Genomic DNA, 19,254 nt, shown 5'->3' on the forward strand with positions numbered 1-19,254 from the left:
GTTATAATGTAGGCGGCAAATACTCCCACTCTCCCGCCACAGTGAATGAGCCTGTTAACACAGCCTTCCTGGTCTAGTCATTGGAAATTACATCACAAATTATCTTTAAGGCTCTTCTGTCATGAATATGGATGTACAGTACATGCATATTCAGTATAATGCAACTCATTGCTTCACGAATGTCCGTTGCTTTTCAAATATAGGCATATAGTTGTCCAGTACATATAATTAATAAACCTGCTGAGAATAAATAAGTAAGGAAAGAATATGAAAAGGTGGCTCCTTGTGTGAACAAGAAACATTGTGTTGAGCATTATAGAAAGCTAACAATCAGACACATATATACTGTAGATGGGGTATAGAGATTGTTGGTTATGATGGTATATATATGGTACAGTAGTAAGGAGCATTAAGGTTCTTTTAAAGGATAGCGGTGATCATTGATGATGATTTCACTGAATTTGTTCTATCCCTTCGCAATGTGATTTCAGTGAGGATTCGACCAAATTCCAGCAGTAAATTGAGAGAATTATACTTGCAAAGGTCAGGTGTCAAACAATACACAAAGCAAGGAAACCTTTCCCTAACTTCACGCATGCTGCGTTGATGTTTCCTGTATAGTTCTGCTTAATGGGTGAAATAATCCCTGAAAGTGCCTCAAAATACAAAACTGATGTCTCTTGCTCAACTACAGTAGGTGGTGAACTACAGTAGTCCTGTACACAATTCATGCTTATACTTTCTACTTTCAAAAGTCTACTTTAGACCCATTTTTTCACTTGTTCTTTTGTAAATTAATTTACTTTCTTTGTAAAGCGCTTTGAGCAGTGATTTTGTTTACTGATTTTGCACTTGTCTCATTTATTATTGTTATGATTAAAAAAAAAAAATTCAAAAGACTAACATATGAACTGGTTGGCATGTCTTGATAGAAGCTCACTAATGGTTAGAAACTTCTACCTCTATGATCATACTTTGCCATTAATTTACAGATTCAGAAAAATATGATAAATTGTTGAAATCTGTTGAAAACATTACAAATTCACCTACAGTAGCAATGATGTGATTATTCATCACACAATCTGTAAGTTTGTCAATTTGCCTCTGATCAGTACCCCTGTATATGGCAGGAACCATGAATAGCAAAACATATATCACAGATAAATTATAAATTGCATAAATTTCACCCACACACTGCCTAGTCTACAGTGTTTCTAGGGTTCTCTTTCTTAGTTATTGCTTCAGATCAACTGAATATTGAGGACAGGCTACTGTATAATGTTTGAGTACTAAGTGCCCGGAGAATAAATGTTTTGATGAAAGGACCTGAAAAGATATTTTTATTCTGAAAAAGAATTTCTCTCTTTCATTTCACCTGAATATATGTGATTTGTGAAAATCCAGGAAGATGGAACTCTATTGTGGCAAATGTTACTGTTTGCACTTGAGAAAACTACAGTAGCACACTAACAATAACTGACTGTGCTAATTAGGTTGCCCTACAGGTACTGTAAGTGTACATCTGTGTACACACAAAGTGTATGCATTGTGATATTTTTGTGCTGCATACATGTGGAGCAGCAAAGTATATAATACTGTGTACTGTTCATCTAGTACATTGTAAGTACTGCTGCAGCTGTAAGGCAGAATGACAATCTTCAAAACAACAGATTGTTTATAACCTCTGTCCAACAAAGACATGACAGCTATTTGGGGCATCCTTGTAAATTGAATAACTACAGTAATGAGCAGAGGCCTGGTTGTAGTAGTAGTTTTAACATATCAGTACATGAGTTGTATTAACTGTATCAACCTACAAAGTACTCTACGTTCACATTTTGTAGTGTCCCTGTGCCTCATTATTTTGTCACCTTTGTTCAATTGTACAGCCTCCTTTAACTTGGGCTCTCTTTTGAAATTTAGCCCTTCTTAGCGTTATATCTTAAACTTGAATTCTGCTAGTAGTATGCATCCATATATACCTGTACCTTTAACATGTTTTTCTTTGAGTCAAGCAGAAGCTTCCAATGCCCTACTTGTCTGGTATGTCCAGTATGTTTTGACTATTCACAGCTTACAAAGAATTTGTTTTATAAGGTCACAGATCAACTTGGGCCATTATTAGGTCACTGCTCATCTTGGGCCATTACAGAGGGGGGGAAAAATGTCAGAGAAGAGAATTAAAGATGGAATGAATGAATTTGTGAAGAAGTATATACAATACAAGTTTAAACCAGACTGTCAGTAAAGGGTAAATGGAAGGTAGTGTGTCAGTATTGGAATGCAGAAAGATCAATGTACATCTAGTAAGGTCACTGTAAGGATATATTTATTTCTGGACTCTGTATTTCAATCACAAAGTAGAGGTTCAAGCTCTATTTTGGCAACTTGGTATGAACCTGACCCATACCTAGTTAATTTCAAACATATTTAGAATATCCATATACTTGGTATGAACTTGTTGGTATGAACTTGGTATGAACTGGTATGAACATAGCTTGATAATTTCAAACATCTATAGACTACTGTATATCCATAAACTTGGTATATGAACCTGACCCATAGCTTGTTAATTTCAATTTAGACTCTCATGAATGAACAATCCCCCTGTATCCTCCAGTTGCTGAGGATATAGATCTCTCATGGCTAAACCGTTACCCTGTATCCTGTCTCTCATGGCATGGAACACAATACCTTTAAGTCATCATCTGGTGCGAAACCAGGAAATGGCATTGACAACAAATAGTGCTTTAAGCTACTGTACTTAGTGAATGAGGAATTGGGTATACTGCAGTACATGTATGCACAGTACTGTATGTATGCCACCATACAGTTACAGTTAGTGTACATGTGTAAGCAGCCTTCATCTAGCTTGACCTTGACTAATTGTGGGTATATCACCCTTCAAACATTTCAGACCTAGTTGCTTGTTGCATGCCTGGTATAGTACCTATAGGAGATGTCAACTGTTAGTGGAACAAACTAGCCACTTTGATAAAGTTAATGGTATGATATTGTATTGTGCACTTATTTATTAGTACAGTTATTCTTTGTACTGTTGAACTGCGTGCGCCTTTGTTTAGAGCTATGTTATGACCAATTTAATGTGGGCGGTACAGTACTACAGTTTATGTAATGCCCAATTCCTCAAGACACTATAGTTTTGTTTTTGTAGCCTGGGACGGTTGTGAATGGGATAGGGGTGATTATATCAGTATCTGTTTCTGCATTATATTAGGAATTCCTATTAATACAGTCAAACCAGGGCACATCCTCATGTCCAACTTTGTCTGTTTTCCATTTTGATATGCTCTGAGACAACCACATTATTACCATGAGACTCTTATTTTATACAGAAATTAACCAATTGGCAAAGAATAGGCAGATTTCACAATGGGATAAGGTTGATTTCATACCAATTTTCTCTTGCTCTGTATTTGTGAATTGCAATGCTCCCAACCTTTTTGGAATATATCTTTTTAAGTGTTGTTTTTAATAGAACGCTTTTGTCAAAATCGAAGCGTTTGTAAACTCTATAACTTCCTTAGGAATGTTTGGATGAACTTGAAATTTCCTGTTTATTTTACAAATTTACTTCTGTGGCCTTTTTTCTTTCATGTAAAAGTAAGTTGGCCTGACGTTTCACTCCTATTAGGATCTTCTTCAAAGGCTATGACCTTTTTTTGTCATAGCAGTTGTGAGGTTTGCAACAATCACCAATGCATGCAAACCAATAGGGTTCAGGTGTTCATCTGTACAGCAAGTCAGTCATTTTGTATAGCTTTTTTTCTTGCTACGTTATTCCCTGGTCAATACTAGGAGTTTGAGTGCGATTGGAATGCTTGAAGATGTTCCATAAAGATTTCAGTCTGTGGCAAAAGTCACTGTCAAGGCATAGTTATTCTGATCAGTGAGATATGTGTTATGTGGGGCAACAATGATGTCAAATTGTAATGTGTTTACGTTCTTCATAATTATGACATGTGTGTCAGCCCAGGTGATATTGATTCTGTACAGTGTACTGTTGTACATTGCTGCAGTGTATTGTCAACATTGTAACAGTAAGCTGATTACAACCATCTATTCAATGGTCATGATCTGTATGTATTGCACAGTCTACATGTGTACATACTGTATACACAGTAGTAGTACTACTGATGGAAGGTTGTATTGTGCTACAGATATGATCACACTGTGTTTGTGAAACAATAAAACATTGTGTTATAATTCACAGCATAATGTAGTGCAGACATTTTGTTGGCCTTAAACATACTACATGGGTCCAATATGTACAAAAACTACAACTGTGTATTGAATGGTCATTAACTGTACAGTATGTACAGTCTACATGTGTACATACTCTATATACACAGTAGTAGTACTAGTCTACTGATGGAAGGTTGCATTATACTACAGATATGATCACACTGTGTTCGCAAATGTTGTGTTATAATTCACAGCATAATGTAGTACAGATATTTTGATGGCTTTGCACATACTACATGGGTCCAATATTCATGTAAAAAACTACTATAAATCTTGGCAACTGTATTGCAGTTTTACCATTTTGCATAGCATTTGGCTATCAGATAAATTATTCCTAAAAAAAAAAAAATAAAGAAAATAATTCTTAAAATAAATGTAAACTATGTGTGGTATTGGAAATAGTCTTTTGAAGGTATTGTTTTTCCCCTTCATGGTTTTATAAACTGTGTAGATTTTAAGTTGCATTAATCTTCCAGTTTTTGGAAATGCTAAATGCTTGTGTGTGTATATGAAAGTAATCATTAATTGATAATATAGATATTTTTTTTTTACATTACATGAAATGACAACATATGTAGTCTAGTTTACAAGTTCTACTGTATAAAGCTGACTGTAGTATAGTGCTGTAGTACTTTCTATACAATCTATAGGCTTTATACTATGGAATGCCACTGAATGAATACATTGTTATCTATTGTCATCCTGCTGGTGTCAAGGAAGGTCTATGACTAACCAATGATTGTTTACAAGACAAAGTTCATGCAAAAGTCGAATTAATGTCCTACTGTAGGTGTATCCCCAGAGAGCCTTTTCTCAACTTTATACTGTATGGTATTTCAAACTGACATTGAAGTTGGTATGCAAGCCTGGAGAGAACACAGATCTAGCATAGATATATGTACAGATATATCTAAGAGGTGTGTAACCAATGATTAAGGACTGGAAGCTACTGTATATTGAACCTTGTCACTTTAAAACTTACACTGAAACTATATTTATATATGATTGATCTTTGGCAGCGACTTTCAGACATGGTATCTGATTTTTATCCTGTAATCTTTGAATTAAAGTAGATTGGTCTCCATTGCTGAAATTGAGGGAAGTTATAATGTACAGTACTATGTTTACCTGGAGAAAAGCAAATATTTTAACATATTACTAACTTGTGTAAATTAAGCTGTGGTTTATTTCATCTAAAGTGTATTCACCTGTGACACCTGTATTCACCTGTTTATTCACCTGTGATCTTGTAGCTCTTGGAATACTTACTCTAGTCTCTTTCTGATCTATTGCATAATATATGACTTGGGAATTAGCTGGCACCATGTTTTATTGTGAACCGTAAAGGTAAAAACAAGATTACAGTACATGTATGTACACATCTTTGCTCTGGGAAAGGTTTAGTACTGCATTCCACAAAAACTAATGTTTTCTCTTCTTCTTCTTCTTTAGATGCTGGATCATCCCATGAAGGAGTCGGTAAAATACTACAGAGATTTCCGGAGAAGGATTGGGAAGATGTACCCTTCCATCCAGGGATTGAGTTGGTAAGAGTACAACATAAACATGTGGCATGTACATTTGTTGTTATTTCTCTAAGGCCTTGATATGAGGAAGGGTGGTTCATCAAAGTCAAAACCATGGATATTATGCAGAGCCAAGGTCACAGTGATTGCTGACAAATCAATCAGCTCTAGTTAATACAGTGCTACACTACATAAAGACACCTTCTGGTATGTGTACTGTATGTGGAAGTGACCAGATTATTATACACCATAGATCCCCCAGAGGGGTTTCACACTGCAATGTTGCTCACCCTTTCAAGGTTAGAATCTTCCCAGAAAGGGAGATCACTTTTGCATGGTCTGATTAGAGTACAGAAGGATTCACACCACAAAGTTGATCGCCTTTGTTGCATTGAGATTCTTCTTGCATTCTCAACTGTGTCCAAATTATGGTAATTAGTTTTAAGATCACATAAGAAGACTGTTGTGTAGACTATGCTATCCCAGATAATTATGGTTTCATCAAACAATATTGAAATCTTTTATCTTTGTTGAGAGAAATTATCTTTGCATCTTGAAAGCTGATTGATGATGGGGAGGGGGTAGGGGGGTTGCCACATACAGTCAAGGGATTCCAGTATATCTCAACTAGATTGTGCTTCATGCTTACACACCTGTGTTTCTAGTATATATCTCAAAGTACATTACAAGTGATTCATGCACACACACCAGTGGTTCCTTATCAACTACAGGTAGATTACAAGTGCTTCATGCACACACACCTGTGGTTCTATATCAACTAGATTACAAGTGCTTCATGCATACACTTCTGTGGTTGAAGTATACAATATCTCCACTAGTTAATGCTTCATTCATACACACCAGTGGTTTAGTTTATCTCAACTACATTACAAGTGATTCATGCATACACACCAGTGGTTCTAGTCTATCTCAACTAGATTACAAGTGCTTCATGCATACACACCAGTGGTTCCTTATCAACTAGATTACAAGTGCTTCATGCATACACACCAGTGGTTCTAGTCTATCTCAACTAGATTACAAGTGCTTCATGCATACACACCAGTGGTTCTAGTATATATCCCAACTAGATTACAAACTGTGCTTCATGCATACACTCCTGTGGTTCAAGTATACAGTATCTGGACTAGTTTATAAATGCTTCATTCATGCATACACACTGGTCAGTGGTTCCAGTATATCTCAACTAGTTTATGCTTCATGCATATACACCTGTGATTCCAGTATATCTCAACTAGATTGTGCTTCATGCATGTTACAGCTAGGATATGTTTCTCTTTGCCCAAGGGAATTACCCCTTTGATATGATATGTTAGCTTGTGGCTTTGTGGTCTAAAAGGAAAAGGAAGTTTGTGAGTGTACAGTAGGACGCATGACTTACAGTACATTGTGTAACTTATTGCATGCTAGGTGGTTTAGAGTGCAAATAGTATGTTGAAAGATCACAGGTCAATATCCTTGAAGTGTGCTTACAGTACAAAGACATGCATACATACTTCCACATTTATTAGTAGATGTGATGTGTTTCCATTACAACCATATTTAATTGTATATGTACAGTAATCTACTAGTTAGAATTTTTCTAACATAATCACAACAGTTTTATTTCCTCACGGATGAACAACCCTAGTCGACATTGTGCCACTTATCTATGTTGCCATATATCCAGTTGAAAACAAGTAACTTTAATAATATTATTAAATTATGCAACTTTGATGGTTTTCCTATGGAGTTCCTGGAGGCTTCAAACAGCCAGTTGTCCCTTGGTTTGGAAGACTATTAAAGTTTGTTGGATTCCTATCTAACAGATTTTGATATATCTGTAATTTGAGACTTGACTTACTAAGAAATAAATACTAGTCTAGATTTGATGTGAGTTTAACCCCCAGTCAGTCCGACTGATCCAACATACATACCTAATTGAATTACAGTTAGGAGTGGAGCACAGATTATGTTGGACTTGTTCTTCCCGATTGGAAGGAATTCAAAGTTAGCACTGCAGATGAGATGGACGAAGCATTTATAAAGGATACTGTAACAGCTGGTTGTCAGTGCCCTGACAGCAATACTTACAGGAGGAGGAGGTGGCTGTCAAGAAATTTGTTCTTTTGAAATTTTTTAATATTTTATCGGTTGAATCGGGAGAGAAAAGATATATACTTGGTTAATTTGAAATTGTTTTGGCTTCTAGAGACAAAGATGCCATCAGCATTTTGCAGTTTACTTACTGTGATATTGTTAAAATATCAAGGTCGTATGTTGAAAAAGAGAAAACAAGAAAATTAAATTATGTTAAGATAATTTGAACAGGTTAGATTGGTTTATTGTGATGAAAAGAAGTACCTTGGAATAAAATAATACATGTACAGTATATGTTTGAGCTGAAAAATGCACAGGAGGTTTGAGATTTTTCAAAATATGTGAGACTGTACAGTACATATTAAAAGATGAACATATTGCACTTTAAAGTGTACTACTGGTATATTATACAGTAGTTGTAATACTTTTGTTTCATGAAGTTACTGTACTGTACTTTTAAAATTCCTCACAACATACTATGTACAACATTGCAAGGTTTGAGCTGAAGGATTTTGTAATAAAGTGAGGTAGAATTTTAGTCATGCTGGTCAAGTGGCAAAGACATTTTAAAAGCCTTTTCAATGGGACTATAATGAAACGGCAAAAATACAGTTGACATGAATCTGACAATCTTGTTATCATTATGACTTTACTCAGTTCTTCATCGTCTTCTTCTTCTAACCTTTCAGTTCTGCCAACCAGGAGGATGGAGTCTATATCCAGCGCACCGTGACCCCATGTTTCACCTCTCTGTGCTAACAGATGTGGAGGCTCACAGGCATTACTGTGCCGTCCTCTCCTTCTTTGAGCAGGTGAAGGTGATTGGACAGAAACCAACGGACGACTGGGAGGCTGAAGATGTGGAACCAGTGGTCATGTATGCTCCAAAATGTCTGGTTCTCATCACCAGATTAGAGTATTTTGAAACAATAAGGGTAAGTGATGACTGTAAGGTCAACTTTGTGCATTACTGTGAACTCATATGTCTGTTTCAGGTGAATGTTACCCTGTTAACATCAGTCTTGCCATAATCAATTGTGAAACCACTAATCTCTTTAAGGGAAAAACTGCCCTGTTAGATTTACTTCGCTCCTCTCTTACCTGCCTCCCACTCCACTATTGCACTTTCCCATCTACCTAACAACACATTTGGAATATTTTAGCACTGCGCCCTCGCTCCCTAGGCACCGCCCACTAACTCCTTCCAAATCTACCAGCCAGCAAGAGACACAACTTTTTCGTGAGCGAAATCATTTCAAGTTTTTGAACGCCTTTTGGACAAGTTTCGGGACCTTTTCACAGATCTGTTAGTTTTGGTACGTCAAAGTCCATGTACTAAATGAAAGTACACCCTGCTCTTGGTCTCTCTGTTAAGGTGAATCCTCCAGTTCTGTTAACTGTCATGGTGAACCCTGTTCAGCTATATTAAAGTGAACACTTCTTCTATCTGTTAAATGACTGGACTACCCTCTCTGCCAAGTTAAAGGGAGTGAAGACTCGCGCACAAAGAAACGTCTGATGTCGGTAATCTGACCTAGTTTCGAATGAGGTGTAACAGAAGTGTTAGACACCACCATCAATTCCAGAAAATAAATACACAGCTTGCTACTGTCGGTTATTAGACACTAGTGTACAGCCAATACATACAGCTACGGTCAATACCCACAACACAGTGTACATATCAGCGATGGACATCTCAGGTCTAGATAAAAGATAACACATTATCACGTTTCATTACTGTCTGCATTTTGTAGCGACAAGAAAAAAACTTCACTTGCTAGCAATGGAAAGTTAACTTTCTTTGGGAGGGCGGCACCCGGTTTGGGGCGAGTCTTCAATGCCTTTATTGTTCACTCTGAGGACATCTCTCAACTGCCTGATTTCACAGGCTCATTCCATGTTGTTTGGCATTTAAAGTTGCTAGCTATAAGACTGTACAGTTACATTGCTCTGGGCTGTTGGAAGCATTACAGTATTTGCCAATTACTCTGCTCTGAGAGTGACGAACACCATCAGCTATAGTGTGTAGACAGGTACTTGTTTCAAGTTTATAAATCAAATAAGTTCTGGATGTTTTGTAAAGATTAGAAAGCATCAAATTAGGTTAACAGCAGCTACATGTTTAAGTTTAATCCAACTAAGAGAGACTCACTGATAGTATTCCACCCAACAGCTAAGACTATAGTAAAGATGTTACATTAGATGATTAGGTCTTATCATTTACTGTCTGTATTGAATAAACCAAGCGACAGCAATTTACTTCTCTTGCTTGAATCCCTGCATTAACTCACTGATCTAGTGTTAGGTTCTAATATCTTAAGTATATCTTTAACGTATCTTACTCCTTAATTGCCCTTGTAAAGCACACACATAGTTACCCAGCCTAGCTGTATGTGTAATACCTATTCTGAGTACAATATATGTTGTAGTTTCCATGTGATTATGAATTCCTTGGGCCAGTTAAAGGTAGTTGTGGTATGCATGGCAACAAGACGGATGGATTTCACAGGCAGAAGCAGACAGATTTCCTTTAAAAATATTGTTCTAGAAAAAAAAATGCAAGTCCTAACTTTCTATACATTCAGCAATACCCATTCACAGTTTTAGTGTCTATAGGTATGCTATGGCATTGTTGTCTCCTACAATTCATGTTTCATTTTGTCCATAGTAATTGTGTCCATAGTTAACTATTTGCAAAGACAACTTTACAACCTTTTGACAGCACATGGTTATTTTATTTTATAATTGGTAAAGTGATGCAACCAGTTATAACCATCTTTTCCCCTATGTCAGTCCTAAGTACTGCCATAACTTCTTAACAACTCCCACCTATTGAAATTACTTGATAGCATGTGGCAGCTTGGTCATTTGTTGTAAATCAGGCTGTAATTAGCATTTTAGCAGTAAATTTGTAACACCAAGATTCCTGATTGTTTGTCACTACCTGTACACTGCTATTATTTCTACTGTGCTGAGTATTGAGTGTAGAACACTCACTTTACCTTACCTAGCAAGGCAGATGTAATTGTGGTCAGTTCAGTGAATTTGTTACACCTACTGTAGCAAGGCAGATGTTATTGTGGCCATATGTTGTTCATTTACACATCACACCATTGAATTTCTCATACCTAGCAAGGCAGATGCTATTGTGGTCATAATATTCATTAACACATCACAACCTTGAATTTGTTATACCTAGCAAGGCGGATGGTGATGTTTTGTTCTTTTTACAAATAAACAATAAAAGTGAATGTGTAGAGAGTATTATGAGGTTGAAAGAGCTAGGTACTGTAATCCTGTGTGCTATTGGCTTCAACAGGTCATGTGATGTACACCTGAATGATTAATATTGTTTTCTTTTCTCTTTCAGAATTGTTTGGGCTTAATTTATACAGTGTACATAGAGGGCCATGATCGTCCCATAGAAAGTTTAGTTGGCAACATATTGGGCCATGTGCAAGTTCCCCCTCCTGGAGGACCTCAGGTTGGTTGTCACTTTACGATCAGATATGAGTATGATGATAGCAGATAATCACAATATGATGATGATTATTATGATTATTATTGATTATTATTATTATGATTATTATTATTATGATTATTATTATGATGATGAGTATGATGATTATTATGATGATTATTATGATGATGATGATTATTATTATGATTATTATTATGATGATGACTATTTTGATGATGATGAAGACGACAAATATGATTATTACTATTAGAAGACTATTACTATTACAACGACTATTACTATTACAACCGCTATAACTATTACTATTACAATGACTATTACTAATATTACGACGACTATTACTAAATATGATGACTATTACTATTACTGCTACAACACCTATTACTATTACTAGTACTATTACGACGACTATTACTATTACTATATTACTATTACAACGACTATTACTATTACAACGACTATTACTATACGACGACTATTACTAAATATGATGACTATTACTATTACTGCTACAACACCTATTACTATTACTAGTACTATTACGACGACTATTACTATATTACTATTACAACGACTATTACTATTACAACGACTATTACTATACGACGACTATTACTATTATGACGATTAGTACTATTACGACGATTAAATACATTATGATGACTAGTACTATTACAACGAATATTACTATTACAACGACTATTACTATTACAACGTCTATTACTATTAAGACGACTATTACTATTACGACGACTATTACTATTACAACGACTATTACGACAACTTTTACTATAACTATTTTCACGACTATTACGACGACTATTACTATTATTATTATGACGATGATTACTTTTATTATTATTATCATCCTGAGCTGCTAACCTTTATTTTATCTCTCTCGTTTCAATCAGGTACTATTTTCTATAGGTGCAGACGATAGACAGGCTCTCCAACCTCCCCTTACAGAGTCATTGCCAATCACAAGAAACACAGTAGCTTTCCTAGTACAGTGTATTGGTAAGATATTAAACATAGCAAGTCAGTGTCAGAGATGATATTAATACACAATGGTGAAGATTGCTCTGTTTGTTCACAATGGTGAAGATTACTCTGTGTGTTCACAGTGGTGAATATTGCTCTGTGTGTTCACAGTGGTGAAGATTGCTCTGTGTGTTCACAATGTTGGAGATTGCTCTGTGTGTTCACAATGGTGAAGATTGCTCTGTGTGTTCACAACGGTGAAGATTGCTCTGTGTGTTCACAGTGGTGAAGATTGCTCTGTGTGTTCACAATGTTGAAGATTGCTCTGTGTTCACAATGGTGAAGATTGCTGTGTGTTCACAATGGTGGAGATTGCTCTGTGTGTTCACAATGGTGGAGATTGCTCTGTGTGTTCACAATGGTGAAGATTGCTCTGTGTGTTCACAATGGTGGAGATTGCTCTGTTTGTTCACAATGGTGGAGATTGCTGTGTGTGTGTTCACAGTGGTGAAGATTGCTCTGTGTTCACAGTGGTGAAGATTGCTCTGTGTGTTCACAATGGTGAAGATTGCTCTGTGTGTTCACAATGGTGGAGATTGCTCTGTGTGTTCACAATGGTGGAGATTGCTCTGTGTGTTTGCTTTATGTGAGATCTTTTGTGAGACGAAACAGAAGTTTCATTTTCATGTTTTTCAGTCAGTTTTAATTTGGCCCTCTAAAGTTGGCTAGGATTATACATAAAATCTTAAAAACAATTAACATTAAAGAGTAATTACCTTGTCAAAGGTGAGATACAAATTGATTAAAAAAACAATATTTTTTGAAAACAAAATCTGTTTGGTTGTGAATAGTATGTATTGATATTGTTCATTGAAGTTTACTTGTTTGTAACAGGTCATTGCTGAAGCAACCCCTACCACATTAAATACACACAGTGATGAGTTTTAGTCATATTTTAGCACACTAAGGGCAATTGAGTAATATTATCATCTATATTCGGTCTGTTTTTGTCCTCCTCTAGGTATTCAGAACTTTGTCTCTCTCTTCTGTGCTGCTCTGACTGACAACAAGATTCTGTTTCTTTCAACAAGTTACAACAGATTAGCAGATGCTTGCAGTGGCCTGTTAGCCTTGCTCTTCCCTATGAAATACAGGTAACAATTATTAAAGGAGAGTCAATAAACTAAACAGATGAGGCTGTTATCCCTTAAGAGCAGTGCAGTATAGAATGAATAACATTTCAACAAGTTACAACAGATTAGCAGATGCTTGCAGTGGCCTGTTAGCCTTGCTCTTCCCTATGAAATACAGGTAACAATTATTAAAGGAGAGTCAATAAACTAAACAGATGAGGCTGTTATCCCTTAAGAGCAGTGCAGTATAGAATGAATAACATTTCAACAAGTTACAACAGATTAGCAGATGCTTGCAGTGGCCTGTTAGCCTTGCTCTTCCCTATGAAATACAGGTAACAATTATTAAAGGAGAGTCAATAAACTAAACAGATGAGGCTGTTATCCCTTAAGAGCAGTGCAGTATAGAATGAATAACATTTCAACAAGTTACAACAGATTAGCAGATGCTTGCAGTGGCCTGTTAGCCTTGCTCTTCCCTATGAAATACAGGTAACAATTATTAAAGGAGAGTCAATAAACTAAACAGATGAGGCTGTTATCCCTTAAGAGCAGTGCAGTATAGAATGAATAACATTTCAACAAGTTACAACAGATTAGCAGATGCTTGCAGTGGCCTGTTAGCCTTGCTCTTCCCTATGAAATACAGGTAACATTAATTAAAGGAGAGTCAATAAACTAAACAGATGAGGCTGTTATCCCTTAAGAGCAGTGCAGTATAGAATGAATAACATTTCAACAAGTTACAACAGATTAGCAGATGCTTGCAGTGGCCTGTTAGCCTTGCTCTTCCCTATGAAATACAGGTAACATTAATTAAAGGAGAGTCAATAAACTAAACAGATGAGGCTGTTATCCCTTTATAGCAGTGCAGTATAGAATGAATAACATTTCAACAAGTTACAACAGATTAGCAGATGCTTGCAGTGGCCTGTTAGCCTTGCTCTTCCCTATGAAATACAGGTAACATTAATTAAAGGAGAGTCAATAAACTAAACAGATGAGGCTGTTATCCCTTAAGAGCAGTGCAGTATAGAATGAATAACATTTCAACAAGTTACAACAGATTAGCAGATGCTTGCAGTGGCCTGTTAGCCTTGCTCTTCCCTATGAAATACAGGTAACATTAATTAAAGGAGAGTCAATAAACTAAACAGATGAGGCTGTTATCCCTTTATAGCAGTGCAGTATAGAATGAATAACATTTCAACAAGTTACAACAGATTAGCAGATGCTTGCAGTGGCCTGTTAGCCTTGCTCTTCCCTATGAAATACAGGTAACATTAATTAAAGGAGAGTCAGTAAACTAAACAGCTGAGGCTGTATCAGTTAAGAGCAGAGTAGTATCTATAGAATGAATAACATTTCAACAAGTTACAACAGATTAGCAGATGCTTGCAGTGGCCTGTTAGCCTTGCTCTTCCCTATGAAATACAGGTAACATTAATTAAAGGAGAGTCAATAAACTAAACAGCTGAGGCTGTGTCCCTTAAGAGCAGTGCAGTATCTATAGAATGAATAACATTTCAACAAGTTACAACAGATTAGCAGATGCTTGCAGTGGCCTGTTAGCCTTGCTCTTCCCTTTGAAATACAGGTAAATTTAATTAAAGGAGAGTCAATAAACTAAACATCCTTTAAAAGCAGTGCAGTATAGAATGAATAACATGATGTGGCAGAGGTGATTCAACTTGTCATCTGATCTCTGTAAGATATCATCTTTGGAAATAACAAAAATTAATTAATATATTGTAACAACTCCAGCACCTTAACAAACTGATATACAGTATAAATGTGTAATAAATGCATGATTGTTTCATCAGAAGACATGCCACTGGTTTAATCCCCCCCTCCCCCAGTGTCAGGTAAGTATAACCATAATGAAGTCTGGCAGACTATAGGATGTTTTCCATCTTAGACAGATAAAACTATCTGAAGACGAGCTTATCATTCGTAACAAACCCTTGAACACAGAGACAAGATACATGATCTGTCTGTAGTAATTTTAATATCTTGTATCTGTGTTTGACTGATCGATAATATAAATTTGCTTTCATATCTTTTTGGGTCTTCTTTTAAATCTCATTCATTCTTGATGCCATAAAATAATACATCATCAGTCCCAGAGAAACTCTTAACAATGATTCATCAAAGAGGCTTTTCTATTCATTAAAGGAGTGGAGAGAGAGATATATATAACTGGGCTAAGTTCTGAAGCTTGTAGGAGAATTATCCAATCATGGTGTGGATACCAGTGATCATTGTTTTAGTTTACCGTTATGGCAGGGTTGTTTGTTTTCTCTAATGAATTCCAATTCCCCGAAGCCAATGGATGTTATTGCACTGGCAATGGATCTGTGTTCTCTCTTCCTTCCTGCCTGTTGAGAGACTACTGCATGCAGACGGTTAGATCAACAGTCATTAAAATTAGTTCAAAGACTGAAATATGAAATCAGTTGAAATGACTCTTTCCTCAATTGTTAATCTGATCTAGTTAAATATTGATGACATTGGTCGCTTGGAGAGGGGACACAAATTTAGTGGATATTTGTTGACGACATTGCAGTTAATTTTTTCGTGTCATTTTTCAAATCCATTGTTTTCTTCCTTAGTTAATTAATTGTTTTCCCTTATGTTACATGTGCTAATTACAAGTTGGCAGCATTTAAGCCCCAAAGGTTAGCATGCTACAACTTGCCAAACTGATTCCCAGTTGTCAGGTAGGGTATTACCCTTAAAGGTGCTCGCTAATGGAGACAGTATAATCAAAGTTAACAGTTTTTACCATGTCAGGTTTATGATTTTTCTTTTACAGTTATGTCTATATCCCAGTACTTCCTGCATACCTCATTGAAGTCTTGAATACCCCCACGCCTTTCATCATGGGCATGCACTCTTCCCTCAAGAATGAAATGTCTGAAATGGTGAGTCACTTCTCAGGAGAACAACACTTTGTGGCTCCAACCCTACCCCTGACCCCCCCCCCCCCCCCCCACAAAGGATTCCCAGGCTGTTTTCTTTCATATTTACAAATTTGGTGATCTCAATGTCTCATATACTAAGTATTAATTTGTTACCCTTAAGTACCGTAAGATATCAGTAAATATTATTTTGTACTGGTAGAAGATACTGGTACAGTATAACCTAGCTTTATATGATACGCACATGCTATGTCACTGATGGTAAGCATAACTTTATGGAAACTAACTCTTTCACTTTTACAAGGAAGTATCTAATGCATAGAACAATAAACTAGTAGTACCAATGAAGCAATCAGTTACCAGATGTTGAAACTGCTTGGTCCTCAACAAGTTATCTGAAAGAAATAGATATAAATGCGGCTATTTGAAAGGAAGTAGTTAGCTAACATTGATAATTGCTTCAGCTTTATTTTTATGTATTTTGGGAATTCAAGACAACAGCTAGGTTATGCCCTTGTAGTATATGAAAAGCTTGCTCTAAGGAGAATGAAAGTCTGATTTTAGAAGTTCTGTGCTCATTTGGTAAATCTTCTCTTATACAAATATATTTCTAGACTTAATGTTTTCATTATTGGTGTTTATTTTTGGTTGGGAGCATCGTTTCTGATCAAGCAATGTGTAGCTTATATTTATTTCCAATTACAATGATTATAATACAATTGGACTTAATGGTGAATTCTATACACAAATTCATTAAATCATCTTATACATCAATTTGTCAAATTGAACTATTTCTGTAATAAATCAGATCAAATCCTTATAATCATGTCCATGCAATACAATACAAAAGTCTAATAACTATCACCTACTTTGCATTTATTTCAAATTCATACATCAGTAAGCATCTGTCGCATCTACTTTACTATGCATGATCCATTTGGTTGGGCTAAGCTTGAATGTTACCGACTAAGTCGGTTTCCATTTTAGGCTAGTTTTGCTCATTCCTTATGTTAGGAAATTTAGTACCCTATTCTAACCTCTTTTTAAATGGATATGCTTAGTTTGGAATGTTACTTACAAAGAAGTGGAAGGGAGGATGACCATGTGATTGAAAATGTTAACATTAAGCCTACTCTTAGGGAAGCTCTTACTGTTAGGGAAGCTCTTACTCTTAGGGAAGCTGTCCATTACCAGTACTGGTGTAGATAATGATGAAAACTTGGCCCTCGTGCTGTCTATGTACAAGGATGGCCAATAATGAATATCCTAATCCTGTCATTGCTTGCTTATGAAATGATATTGTTGATTGTTGCAGCAATGCAAAGCCATTATTTATTAATTTATATACAATTATCACAGAACATCACGTCAGAGTTATTAAGTCCAATCACTCATTGCCAATTAATATTGTTTCTGTGGTATGTTGGATGATGCGTAAATTATTAACAAACATTTTGTTTCAAACAATATTCCCTCAATAATGAATCTCAGTAGCTAATAACTATGAATCATACTTTTTCTTATGATTTGTACTTAAAATGAGCTGATTGCCAGGATTCTATTCTGTATCACTGTTATATGGTCAGTGAGGAAGCAGGGCAAGATAACTAATTAATGTCTTGATTTGATCAGCTAGGTCCTTCTGGGAGTATCAGGATGTTCAACTTGATTGGTTTTATACCACTCAGTGAAGAAAGGACACAAATTAGCAGCACAATGTCGCTTTTGACCTGTGACACCAAGGAAGGAATTAGATTGCTGCTTTCGAAGGCATATAAGTTTAGATTACCGAGGAGCACATTTGTAGTTCCAAACTAATCGTCTTGTACATGGGATGTATGATGCATCATAGCTTCAAATCACAATCAATATCATAGGATTGATCTGTTTGGTCCTTCATGTAAATTGGTAATTTTTTAAAGTAAATTTCAAAGTGGAGGACATCATTGGTTTTCTCTTCACTTTTTTGGGGGGTGGGGGATGGGGGGTGAGGGCATGAAGAGGGGAAGATGTAAGCACAGATGATTTAGTGAGTTACCATGCCATCTTTGTTCTCTTCCTCTGTTCAGGAATGAGCTTTTTCCGCGAATTCACGGAACATCTGTGATTTCTTTTCTACCCTGGGGACAAAAACTATTATCCTAACACACTGTATTATACGCAACCTGGAGCCTATACCGCAATTTTTGCAAAATTCCGTGATTTTTTTTTTCATCCCAGGCTCATCCCTGTCTGTTTCATGTTGGTTGGTTTCTATTAATGCCTGTAGATTGATGTGATTATTGGGGGGGGGGGGTGTGGGAATGTAAGCACAAAGGATTTAGAAAGTTGCCATGCCATCTTTGTTCTCTTCCTCTGTTTCATGTTGGTTGGTTTCTTTTCATGCTTGTAGGTTGATGTGATTGTTGCTGATCTCGATGGAGGAAGGGTGACGGTTCCTGAATGTGTACAGCTGCCTCTGCCTCCATCATCAATGTTAGAGAGAGTTCAAGCCGAACTGACCATGGTAAGGGTCAAATATTCAAAACTTCTCAGGCAAACAATTTTATATATAGATATGGATGATATTAATATGCTTTTATGAAAGTTACACGGTGAGATATGGATGATACTAATATGCTTTTATGAAAGTTACACTGTGAGATATGGATTATAATATTAATATGCTTTTATGAAAGTTACATTGTGAGATATGGAAAATATTAATATGCTTCTTTATAAAAGTTACACTGTGAGATATGGATGATATTAATATGCTTCTATGAAAGTTACACTGTGAGATATGGATGATACTAATATGCTTTTATGAAAGTTACACTGTGAGATATGGATGATATTAATATGCT

The 19,254-nt window shown here is 36.1% G+C and overlaps 1 protein-coding gene across 27 annotated transcripts in view; it reads left to right on the plus strand.

Moving 5' to 3' along the window:
* Positions 1-19,254, plus strand: part of LOC139969956 (myotubularin-related protein 13-like) — a 113,407-nt gene that overhangs the window by 20,265 nt on the left and 73,888 nt on the right. For 26 of the 27 annotated variants that reach the window (XM_071975382.1, XM_071975383.1, XM_071975397.1 and 23 more), the window contains exons 2-8: positions 5,719-5,813; positions 8,582-8,827; positions 11,263-11,376; positions 12,285-12,390; positions 13,376-13,508; positions 16,303-16,411; positions 18,801-18,914. In XM_071975382.1, coding sequence (XP_071831483.1) covers positions 5,719-5,813; positions 8,582-8,827; positions 11,263-11,376; positions 12,285-12,390; positions 13,376-13,508; positions 16,303-16,411; positions 18,801-18,914 — 917 coding nt within the window. Of the gene's footprint in view, positions 1-5,718; positions 5,814-8,581; positions 8,828-11,262; positions 11,377-12,284; positions 12,391-13,375; positions 13,509-14,350; positions 14,925-16,302; positions 16,412-18,800; positions 18,915-19,254 lie in introns of those variants that run through there. The other variant, XM_071975410.1, reaches the window with a different exon arrangement.

The sequence above is a fragment of the Apostichopus japonicus genome, chromosome 7 (genome assembly GCF_037975245.1).
Source record: "Apostichopus japonicus isolate 1M-3 chromosome 7, ASM3797524v1, whole genome shotgun sequence".
NCBI lineage: Eukaryota > Metazoa > Echinodermata > Holothuroidea > Aspidochirotida > Stichopodidae > Apostichopus > Apostichopus japonicus.